General features: G+C 38.0%; 1 protein-coding gene across 1 annotated transcript; it reads right to left on the bottom strand.

Annotated features, from left to right (window-relative positions):
- Positions 1–438: 438 nt before the first annotated feature.
- Positions 439–12,864, bottom strand: LOC123748579 (uncharacterized). Its single transcript, XM_045730749.2, has 3 exons — positions 12,628–12,864; positions 5,375–5,883; positions 439–1,272 (listed from the first exon to the last, which is right to left on the bottom strand). Exons 1-3 carry the CDS (start codon positions 12,761–12,763, stop codon positions 1,150–1,152), a joined length of 768 nt encoding a protein of 255 aa, XP_045586705.2. The 5' UTR covers positions 12,764–12,864; the 3' UTR covers positions 439–1,149.
- Between the last annotated feature and the right edge of the window lie 263 nt (positions 12,865–13,127).

Below are 13,127 nucleotides of genomic sequence, written 5' to 3'. Positions count from 1 at the left end.
AATTTATATTGATTTTAGTAAAGTATTTTGTTTTGAAAGTCAGTGAGACAGTATAGTCAGTCCGCAGTAACTAGTCTTCACACACCGAGCAAAGTATATATAAATTCCTTGCTCAATAAATTACATCGTAGTGAAAGACAACGGGCAGTGAGCTAACACACGCACCTCCTAAAAAGTCTTATTCAAAATACAACTTCATAAAATGGAAGTTATTACAAACACAATCCTGAAATCGTAAACATTAATATTTTTTTACCATTTAGGTGCTGATAACAAAAAGTGACATGATGACCAGACCACACACTAGAAGGTGAAGGGACGACGACGTTTCGGTCCGTCCTGGACCATTCTCAAGTCTTGAGAATGACTTGACTTGAGGACTTGAGAATGGTCCAGGACGGACCGAAACGTCGTCGTCCCTTCACCTTCTAGTGTGTGGTCTGGTCATCATACTTTAGCCACGTTATTGTGACTCATCGCCTGCAAAAAGTGACATTTCAGGTCATGTGGAATTGAACATAGTGATGGGTGCATATGATTGATACAATAAGCTGCATATTGACCAAGTACACCTTAAGGCATTAACTGCATGGTGACCTAATTCCAAAAATATTTGGTTACAAAACTGGTCTAGGAGATACACTGTACCAGTCTCCTGTACTTTGATGTGCGCCTGTGCAATGACCAGTTATTTCTTCCCTATTGAAGCACTGTCTTACAGAGGCACCTCTTAGGCCTTACCTTACATCAACAAAGTCTGGCAACACTTCTTAAGCCTACTGTGCTCGGTATTTGTTCAGAGTTTGTTTACTTCTTTAGAGGTTGACCAGAAATCGTGAGGTTGGAGTAAAATCCACCACTGAGGGAAGATGCAGATCTTGATGTTGCTCAGGAGCGGTGGATGAAGGAGGTGACGCAGACGACGAGAACCATCACCTCCTGGGACGCCCAAGATGGTAGCATTACACCGCCGAGGAACACGCTAAGCAACATCGACCTCTTGGCACTCCCACTCTACGCGGAAACAGGAATAAACGTCTTCCTCGTGCTTCAAGTGATGCATAATGCAAGGACCATAGTTTGAGTCGCCCTCACCGTAAAGAAATAAAAAATATCAATGAAATGAGGGTGCTGTGGTCTTCCACTGGATCAGCGGAGTTTGTTAAGGAGACGCCACCAGACGAGGCAAAGCAAGGAGGCTGTCAGGCACCTGGTGAGGGCTCCGGGCACTACAAGGTTCAGAGGAGCCACTTTACTTCTCTTGGCAGCAACCTGAAAATCAACATTTTATTTAGTATACTTGTCAACATAATAGTTTACTAAATAGATGTAAATCATGTAATATATATATATATATATATATATATATATATATATATATATATATATATATATATATATATATATATATATATATATATATATATATTAGGGGTACCACCTCTGGTGCAATTGCAGGGACCCACATCCTTGAAGAAGAAAACAAAGAGCATTCAGAGAAGATCTTGTGGATTCTCCCTGAATACTTTATTCTTTTCCTCTCCTACCACCCGTATTATTTTTTTGTATGGTTTGTATGTTTGTGTATGTATGTTTGTTCAATATATATATATATATATATATATAAATATATATATATATATATATATATATATATATATATATATATATATATATATATATATATATATATATATATATATGACAATGTCAGACCACGGAGGAAAATGAAACAGGAATTTCCTTAAGTACTTTCGTATATTAAATACATCTTCAGAAGGAATGAATTCATTTTCCTCCGTGGTCTGACATTGTCACATTCTTAATCACGTGTTTATTTTCGTGATATACACACACACACATATATATATATATATATATATATATATATATATATATATATATATATATATATATATATATATATATATACATATATATATATATATATATATATATATATATATATATATATATATATATATATATATATATATATATATATATATGCAACAATTATCACAAAAACGCTGATCCAAATATGCGGAAAAACCACATTTGAAAAATAGGGAATGCTTAACGCGTTTTCGGCTAATTCGCCTACATTAGAGCAAAGTAGAATGAAGAGAGAGATATATATTCAAAATAGAATATGTAAGAGAGAGAGAGAGGGAGAGTTTTCTACAGCTACAGTAATAAAAATTTAAGACTAAAAATTTGTGAAAAATGTTTGGACGAGCAGAAGTATAGTTGATGGAGTGTGTTTAGACAACTGATGTTGCCTGAGAAAAGTCGCAAGGGAACCTGGTTGTTATTGTCAAGTAAATATTTTTGAAATATTACACACAGGCCTCACAGGTTCATTGAGAATAATCGCGATATGTTATTTTAAACAATAATTATTAAAATATTGTGTTGTGAATATTGCATTAAAAGATTTAAACACGATTGTCCTTCAACTGGATAAATGTTGAATAAAAACATTAGTTGTTGCAGGTAACAGCGGTGGTGTTGCTCTTGCATGTTCTAATTGTTTTTTTAATAATGTAATTATTTTCGTTAAAATATAGTGATATTGGATATGTAGAATGAAAGTTTAACTTAATTAAGCGTCCATCAACCAACAAAAATCACGGTAGAGTTGTTTTCTTTAAAAAATTACTGAGAGTCGCACCCCAACTTGTGAACCTGCAAGCAGTGCAGACCTATTAGCTAGTTGCTACATAGCCTTCCCGGCCTGCTGCCTTCTTTTGATAATTACTTACTAGTTGGCCTGTAGGCCTTAATAACTTTTCCACGGTTGACGGCCTTTAACCCCATCACATAATTGTTTTCCTATATGTATAAATATAATTTATTTTTAACTAAATGTACAATCAATCGTGTGCAATATTTTTATAACAACAAATCGGAAGGCACCACTCAGGTTGTTGCTCGGATATCGTAGCATTAAATCCTGCTATCATTTAGCAACGATAGCAATTTAATATCATCAGCTGTCTGACAAACAGTCATTTGCCGTCCAGGTGACCATCATGAGCCAAAGGTGTAACAAGCGCACGTGGGCCTCGTTACCATATTATAATTATGAGATTAACTGCCGATTATCCCTGCATGGCTCGATGACCTCAATAATCTCCTGCTCGCCAGTTGGCATCAGTGTGTGACGTCATATGGCCAGCGCAAAAGATCGATACATTTCATTACCCTCAAACCATAAATATATTTTCAATGAAAGTCAACTGAATGTAATGCTATTAAATTATATAATTGTAATATTTTGTATAAACAAGATCAATTTATAAACGAATTATCTATTTAACAAATTCTTGCATTTAATAATTAAAATAACACCAAGAGCATCAGTTAAAGTTTACTTTAGTTCGTCTCCTGCATATATAGTTTGTAAGTGTTTGTTATTGTGTTTAAAAGGTTTTCCCGTGGTTGATAGGCTTTGGTTAATGCCTCACGCTAGTGTAAAGTAACTGTTGGATAGCCCCATACTACTGCCATCAGCTTCACTACTGTCTCGGTCGACCTCACTGACGCCATCGCCTGACGCTTCGGCCTCCAGTAATAACAATAGGTGAGACATAATTAATGAGATGAAGTCATTAGCGGGACGGAGTGGAAGCCACGTGCACGCACGTGGCCCTCTTCCGTGCCACCTTTACTGGGGGAAGAGGGGACTTTACTGGAGGGGAGCTATCATACAGCTGAGAGGGGGAGCTTGTTTGGTAAATGGGAGTTTACCTTGCTGGGGTGAAATGACAGATAATCTAAATTGGGGAAGAGAAAGATTGTCTTACTAAATTAAAGAAAGTATTTTGTCTTATTAGAAGAGAAGGAAGATATTGGGGGAAGAAGGATTTATATAAGAATGAAGGGAAGGAAGTTTACACAAGCTAGAGCGCAAGAGACAACAGGAGATTCCTCTAAATGTTTACGTAATCCGTACATTGTAACTAGAACATTTGGAGTGTATATTTTCTTTTTACTGACATATTTACGTACATCAGCATTTATGCAGTTACCCAAGAATATATGATTTTTTATTATTATATTTAAACTATATGAAGGCTGAGAAACAGCACAAGTTTATGGTTTTACTGTATCGAGAACGCATAATTCTCTACTATTCCACCTAATATTCACAAGCTGACGCTTATTATTCATAGAAGCGAACACTATCCACGCTTAACTTTCGAGGAGAGATAGCAGCTCGTTCTCTCAAATCGCCGCTTCATAAAAAACGCGACTGTTTTGCTTAATCTGAAACTCCTGGTATCTGGCGAGAAGTTTCTCTCGAAGTGTTCACATGTAAGCAGGTTGGTCATATCTGGTTAGGGGTATCACGGGTGACCACTTAGTTCAAGTCATCTGGATTGGTGAAAATGAAAGGGGGAGGCGATGAGTCACAATAACGTGGCTGAAGTATGCTGACCAATCCACACACTAGAAAATGAAGGGACGACGACGTTTCGGTCCGTCCTGGACCATTCTCAAGTCGATTGTGAATGGTCGACTTGAGAATGGTCCAGGACGGACCGAAACGTCGTCGTCCCTTCACTTTCTAGTGTGTGGTCTGGTCAACATGAAAGGGGGAAGTTTACCTAGCACAGAGAGGTAGTCACCTGGGGTCTGGGGGGAGAGAGCAATTTACCCAGAGGTGAGGCAATAATTGAGGGCAGTTTACCTGTTGTGTCAGGTGAGAGGTAAGTAGATATTTCCGCACCGTTTTTCCGCTCTCCCCTCACTGTGTAGTTACACCCCTCTTCCCCCTCTCATATTTCTCCCCTCGCCCGACCTCTCTATTCTCCGTTAACGAATAAACTTTAAATCTTTCACGTCTCAAAGTGCGCACACTCTTTTTTATTAATTATTCTTTCTTTTGTTAAGAGCGTTTATTGCCTTTTCCATCCCCCTATCCACACTTTCTCTCCATTTTCAGCTTGTCGCAACTTCCCCTCTTCTCTACTGCCACACGCCCCATGTATGATAAACTAGAGGATCCTAAACAAGTAGTCTCATTTGAAATTAATTATCGGTTTCCCCTCAGTGTCTACCCCTTACGTCCCCTCGCCTCCCTCCCCCTACACTCACATCATGGGAGAGGCAGATGGTGTTCCCGCAGACGCGACAGAGACTGAGGGGAAATTCTGAACACTCACGGGAAGCGAGTGAAATGATTGGGAAAATATATGAAATATTAAAGAGAGAGAGAGAGGGGTGGTTATATCGATGGAAATGACACTTTGACTTCCCCCAATGCAATGTTAGCTTTTATATCAGCTAATTAGTTAACTAGCGCAGGAGAATTGGGCTTTTAAGAAGCAAACCAATATTAGGTTGCCAAGCTGGTCCCGCGTCTTACCTTGGCAGTGTTGAGTTCGAAGTGGTCAGCGATCTTGCGAAGCTCTCTTCCTGCTTTCCTCCACCGACCTTGTTCCTCCGTCTCTTCCTGTGAGTGTTCTCCATCCACTGCATCATCCCGGACACTCTCCACCTCTCTTGGAAGACGGTAGCAGAGGTTCCGGTGGGGCCGTGAAGACGGCCAAGAAAGCTGGGGAAGAGTGTGGTTTTGGTAGGATTGGGGCTCGTCGCTCTGTATTCTGTGCCGTACCTTCCGGATGCGTTTCAGTCCCATTCTGACGCTTTCCTCCAAGCTGGTGAGGTTTCCGACGGAGATGGAGCGAGCTTGGGAGTTCCTGCGGACCCCAAGTGTGGTGGTGGAGGGCACTGCTTGGGGCATGTCGAGGGTGGGCGTGGGGAGGGCATGAGTGAGCTTTTCAGGGAAGAAGGAGAGGTATGACTGTGATCGTCGCAGAGGCGAAGGTTGCGGTGTGTGGCTGAGTATGACGTCAGGCAGAGGCGCTGGCAACCCTGTGAAAATTAGTGCAGCGTTAGACACTCAAGTTAGTTCATCAGAACATGTTAGTTCATGTGGCCAGGGTTGTTAGTTCATGTATCCAGGCTTGCTAGCTCATGTGGGAGATACTGAATAGTGTCTCCCACTTAGTAACTCTCTGTGTTTTGTTTCTTGATGCTTCCAAGGCAATTTACAAAATTTTAAAACAGGAATCTTCTTGGAAAATTTATTAGCGGAAAAGTATGTCTTTTTACTACTATAAATAATAATAAAAATAATTAAATTAATAAAATATACATAAGAACACATAAAAAGTGGTATATTTATAGGCACAGTGATCGTAACATTAAATAAAGCCACTAATACGCAAAACGGTTCTTATTAGGTCTACAACGTAGCTAAGAAGTAGAATAAAGGCCTCTCTGTAAATGCATTAAAAAAAAAGATAAAACTGAAAGCTTATTTGCCCTCTTTCTTGATCCACTATGAATGAATTAAGGACTGGCTGTCGCATAGCTGTCCGTTCTTTCGAGTGTTCACAAAATCACTAAAAATATGAACTAACAGAATCCATGATTCTGTATGTTTCCCGAGGAAGCACGCTGAATCCACTCATATATTTCGAAAAGCATTTATACAATACTGTATTAGGCCTCAAAGGGTCCACTTGCATATTTTTGTGATGCTGTCAGAGATTTGAAAAGTCAATGTAAATGTCATACTGAGTAAATTTGTTCATAACAACACTCGGTCTAAAGTATCATTATTTAACAGTGTCTCAGTACGGTTGTAACCTAATAGATCAGCGAAATGGTGACTTTGGTAAGTTAAATTGTGTATGGGGGAAATGTTCATATATTAAGGGTACACCCTCGCATTTATAACACTATGCTGCGTGGCCTGATGTTTGTACCAACCGTTGAAGAAATTATACGCAAATCAACATTTGCTTATCCCCACCAACTATATATTTGCAAGATATATTACCCTGATTAAGTAAGACTTACATCTCAACGTCAACGATTAGTCGTTGAGATGTAATTCTCGTTCTAACCACATAGGCTAGTGGTTAGGCTTTGTCAAAGCCTACTCAGACTCGACAAAGCACTCAGGAGAGTGCGAAAGACTTTAGCACTAGACTTTTTTTTTAGAAAGAAAAAATCACAAACGCCTATGTGTGGGTTTTTCCTATATTAACCGGATATATATACACCGATAAGTGTCATCCAGTTTTCGGTGTATAGGAGTTTACTTTCACCCTGGACTAAAGTATACTTGATGGTTGGTCAATAAGTTATTGCCTTGCCTTAATAACCCGCCATAGGTTGATAGCCGTTAAGCCCAACTCAAAACCAAAGTGTAACTTAATAAATTTAGTGTAGCATAATAAATCAGCTTATCAGCAGAGATAACGCAACTAGATATTCTATATTATTAAAGAATTACTGTCGCAAGGAGAAGGTTTGTTGACAAGTAATTTAACGCATCTTAAGAGGTCTTTGATATATGAGCTGGATTTAGGATGAATCTGCTTACGATGAAGAACTTCTATTCACATAAACATCTTATAGTTATATTTATTGTACTGATGTTGTTAAAGATTCGCTACCTGGAACAAAAAGTTCCAAGTAACACGGGCTACGGTGAGCCCGTAGATAGTTGTTGTTGTACTTTATCTACGCTTATGTGTTCACTGTATTTCATATTATTTTAATATTACTGTAAATTTATGTTATATCTGATCTACAAATTCATGTCACATTTAGGCATTTTTTTTAGTGTACTCTAATTTTAGATGTATGGTTTTGGTATTTATATACTTAGAGTTTACTTTAACACTGAGGATGAAGTATAGTTACTGATTGGTCAGCAACAAGCGTTACGGTGTAAATAATTTTACAGAATTTGACAGGCCTTAAACTAAACACTAAACCATCTATACTATGAACATTACTTTTGTTCCTCTCAAATTGTAGCCAAACCCAGTGTATATTTATTTCAAATTATTTATTAAATAGCAATATTTTACGTCTGTACACTTATATAACACAGCCAGAGCTGCAGTGATTTGTGTAAACTTGTTACTGACAAAACATCTAATCTAATCTTATCTTCGAGAGAAAAAAGAAAGACTGGGAAATTGGGGGGGAGTGCGGGTGCCGACACCAGATAAACCTTCCATCTTCAAATCATATATTACTCGCGTTGTATAATGTTCAAGAGCCTATTTCCTCTCACATTTCATGGCGTTCAGAGTGGCACTCTAACTTCATTTTGACGTGAGCTTGGTTTATAGGGTATTACGATAAAGAAAGGACACACGAATGTATTGAGACGTGCATATTCACGGACACACGGGTGGAGGCTACGACAAACACGGACACACGGGTGGAGGCCAAAATATAGACATTAAACACAGGAAAAAAATACTTGAACTTAGCAAATTATCGAATTATTAGTGATTTAACAAACTAACAGATCAATAATAACTAAATAACAGTCTGTCCGCTAAGCTACAGAATTCTGACATCGTTTAATAAAGTTCAACTAAACTTTACACGTCGTCCCCAAATGGTCCAAGGTAGATCGTAGACTTTTATGAAATTCATAGGCTTTACAAGGCTTTACATATAACCGATGGTTGTTTGTGATTCATGTTATTCACCGGGGCAGCGAAGAGTAAGTCAACTAATAATGAATAAATAATTTTTTAGAGACTGGACATTCACGTTTATGAACTAAATGTACTTACGAATCCCCTTGTTATCGTAGCTCACCAGCCAATGCAGCCAGGATGTAATTAATTTTCGATAAGCGTATATAGTTCCCCTATAGTCTGGACGAGAAGGCTGTTAAGTATATTGATAACACAGGTTAACAACCGACCTTCCCCAAGACGCAACCCTTACCAGTACATAGCTTCCAGATGTAGAGAGTGCTATACCGTGTACTGGTGCTAGAGGAAATGTTATACCGTGTACTGGGGCTAAAGCGAGTGCTATACCGTGTACTGGTGCTAGAGTAAGTGCTATACCGTGTACTGGGGCTAGAGTGAGTGCTATACCGTGTACTGGGGCTAGAGTAAGTGCTATACCGTGTACTGGGGCTAGAGGAAGTGCTATACCGTGTACTGGGGCTAGATTGAGTGCTATATCGTGTACTGGGGCTAGAGTGAGTGCTATACCGTGTACTGGGAAGTCGCTAATGTTGTACGTGGCGCAAATAAATTCATTATCTCTCATCAACAAACCTGCAAAAACTGATTCATCGCCACAATACCAGGAAGAGGTGGCTATCACAGCATTGCAATACTGACACACTTGTCACGCTGAGATTGCCTAGTCATATCCGACTAAAAATAGGTTTCCCATACATGCAATTTTGCAATTCGCGAAATAAATCATTGATCGTGACTCACATACGACCGGATGTTGATCGTGGGCGATGTAAACCGTATAGGTAAACTCACAAGAAATGCTTGACGTGTATACTCTTGATTATATTGTAAACTCGGTTTATTAGTGATAGCCCGTTTTCTTGATTTGCCACAACGTACACTATACAATGTACTAACTTAACTAGAAACATACGAACCCAAGCAACCCACCTAACCTAATCGTGTACGATACATAGATAACGTAGATGTTTGTGAGCCGCTAATTTTTCTTATTAGCTAAGCAATTTCTGCCGTTGGTTACCACAACGTGAAAAACGCGACCTATTAGTTGAGAGAGCGAGTTGCAAATGGTTGCTCAGAAGTGGAGAACACAGGAATATACGTCGGCTTGATCAAAATAGTTTTATACAAGTTCAGGATTTCACAGGAATATATCCTGTGAAATTATATAATTTCTATAATGTTATATATTTATATAATATAATATTTTAAGTACATAATATATTCATAATTATATAATTATGTAATTATATAATTATAATATAAAATTATATAATATAATATATAATTTCTCTGCTTGTATTCACAAGAATACAAGCAGAGGGCGTTAAAGTAGCTTTACATTACAGTAACTGCAGGATTTTGATGCACGATAGACTGAAAATATTAAGACTGGCGAAGGAGTGCTTGACGCACTAGACGGGTGCATTTACTGCTAGGTGAACAGGGGCATCAGGGGTGTAAGAACCTCTGCCCAGGTTGGCAACAGTTATGAACCGAATACTGTAATGTTGATTTACAGCTCCACCAGATGCTGTCTCACTTATCTGTAACTGTAATTAGACGAATCACTTGTGACATGCGCCCAAGTTGGTAGAAGTGTATGTATGTGCATATGTTATCAAGTATGTGTGAATATATGTAGGTATTTTTAAATATATGTAGGCATACTGTAAGTATACTGAAAGTAAATAGGCATACTGTACGTAAATAGTAATGCTGTACATATTTAATAATACATCTTCAGAAGGATCCTTCTGAAGATGTATTATTAAATACGAAAGTACTTAAGGAAATTCCTATCTTAATCCTTCTTTCGTGGTCTGACACTCACATAGTTCATCACCCCACACCAGATAGAGCATTTTGCTTAGCATACGATAGATTAACACTTATCATAGCTTCCGTGCGGAAATTCTGATTTAATCTAGCACATTTCTATCATAAAACAGCTGGCGTTTGAGACACACTTCTCTTGGTGTAATGTTGTTGAGATGTGATCAGAGTGACTCATAAGTCCTCTGTGAGTGCGTAACTGAAGCTCCGCTGTGAGTGCGTAACTGAAGCAACGCTATGAGTGCGTAACTGAGCTGCGTCAAGAGTGTGTTATTGAGTTACCTCACGAATGCGTCACAAAACAGCATCTAAAGTGTCGCTACTGAATTGTGTCGAGAGCACGCAACTAAGTTGCGTCAGGAGTGCGTCACTAAGCTACGTCAAGATTGCGTAACTGAACCGCGTCAAGAGTGCTAAATAATGTACAGGTTAGGGTGTGGTAACTACGTCACGTGAGATGCGCAGAAACATTTGCGCAACGCATTTGTTTTGCGCACATCAAAAACATTTGCGCACCTGCGAAATGTTACTTTACGTCTCAGTAATAATAATAATAATTATAATTATTATTATTATTAAAATAGCTACATCGTCATCTCTTGCATATATATACATCAGATTCAAGTCATGATCTTAATTTTGTTCCTACATTTAATCTCAAGGTTGATTCACGGAAACATTAACATTGACCAATTTGATGCTTATCTCAATTAGAGAAACACTGGGAAAACTATTGATGGTCAAGTCTGCTTGATGCACAGTGATTAACAAACGGTCTGCAACGTGTACAGTTATTGACAAACAAGTCTGCACGTTTACAGCTATTAGTAAACAAGCTTGAAAAATGCAGAGTTATAAACAAAAGGTCTGCAAGGTGCACAGTTATTGACAAACAAGCCCTCAAGGGACACATTTAGAGGTTGATTACATCACCTTTGGAGAGGTGAATGACCTGAAGTGCTAGAGTTCAATTTGACTAAACAATCAGGGTGAGATATAATATGTTCACATCCAGTACAGCAAATTATATAGCCTCACACTCTGAGTTAAAACATCCATTGAAACAGATCGTATTTAGTTTTCCACATTAAAGGGAAATTATACCTCCAAGACTTATTACATTATCAAGGATTTCTTACTGCTGGGAACATAATAAATTAAACATAGGTAAAAATAAATATAACAAAATCCTACCATGAACGAGACGCAGAAACACATTACGTCTAACTTGATTTATTTAGTAACACAGTCGTTGTAACACTTAAAATAGTCTTCAGTACTTTGTTGAATATAATAAATGTCAGAATTTTAATAACTAATCATATATTTGCCACTTAGACTTTAGTCTAAGTTTAATAGACAACGGTTTAACGTCTATCAAACTACTTAGAGTTATTAAGGCCGCCACAATAGCCTACTGACCATCCAGCAAGTACACTATAACCCTAGGCATTAATTATCCAGGACTATAAACACTCATTGTATATATAAAGATAAATGGGTGACACTTTTTAATGTATATATCACCTAGCTATATACTGTAGTCTTCTGTAGAGCCGTTAAGATACTACCTTACAAATGGTAATGTGTTATTACTAATTTATATAATTATATATTAAACACTTTATTTACATAATGATCAATAGCTAAAATAGCAATATTATATATAAACTAAAAATAATTATTTTTGCTGAAATATTTGATGAAACGATGACTGCTGCATACTGGAGCGTCTCACTATGAGGCTCTTGCAGTTGCACAGAGCCAGACAAGCTGCAACACGCCTCCACATGTGCAACAAGACAACGCCCCCAGCCGTCTGCTCGCTCAGACATGCATATATTGACACTCGACCTGTCTTCACACTCTTACTATTTGACAAATATTGAAGCAGCTTAATGAACTATCTTATTTTCATAAAGGACTGTACGTAACTATAGTTAAAATTAGTTATATATGAATTGATATTTTTAATGTAAATGCTAAACATCTCATTACTTATTTACATCTGTTTCTTGTATAATGTTTATACTGTAATATTCTATGGTAGTCACCCATATAGCTTCAATCCAACACCTGTAACTACACCTGTCATTGGGCAGTTGGGAGGTCAAAATATAGGTCAAACAGACCTAAGCATTGGACATAAAATCACTCACACAAATAAAATTTATATACGTTTGATATTTTAGCAGACGCTATGTAATACACTTCAGGTCAACTAATAAACAGATGGTTCACTAACCTCTTGGTCTCTGGATGTTTCGTGAATTCATTTCTGCAGTGGAAAAGCACAAGTCGTCACAGGTAAAGTCACTGTCAATCATGTCACTGGTGTAGCCAAACGGCATCGCACAAGCACGTAGCAGAACACTGACCATATTTCTCTGAAGAAAAAAATATACATATGTTGATGTCCCTCCAGATGTTCAACTGGTAGCCTCCACAGGGGCACTGAGCGAGGAGAGATGCTCCGGTTACAGGTCCCAGCATCGACTGAGAGAGTGACAAGTGCGCGCGCATATACTGGCCAATCAGCGGCCTCCTGTCCCTTGCACCCCACTTTACAGCAAATAATATGTTTTATATATTATTTTACCATACGAGCCAACATCGTTTCAAACGTTTTAAAGAAATATCATAATGCAGTATTATGTTTTAATGTAAGGATATTAAAGTGGAAATAAACATGCATTTTATCTTGTAAATTGTAAATATTTTATACTTCCCTCGTGAGGCAGCACC

The sequence above is a fragment of the Procambarus clarkii genome, chromosome 4, assembly GCF_040958095.1.
Source record: "Procambarus clarkii isolate CNS0578487 chromosome 4, FALCON_Pclarkii_2.0, whole genome shotgun sequence".
Classification (NCBI taxonomy): Eukaryota; Metazoa; Arthropoda; class Malacostraca; order Decapoda; family Cambaridae; genus Procambarus; species Procambarus clarkii.
The sequence above is the reverse complement of the archived record's forward strand: the minus strand, read 5'-3'. Positions and strand labels throughout refer to the sequence as shown.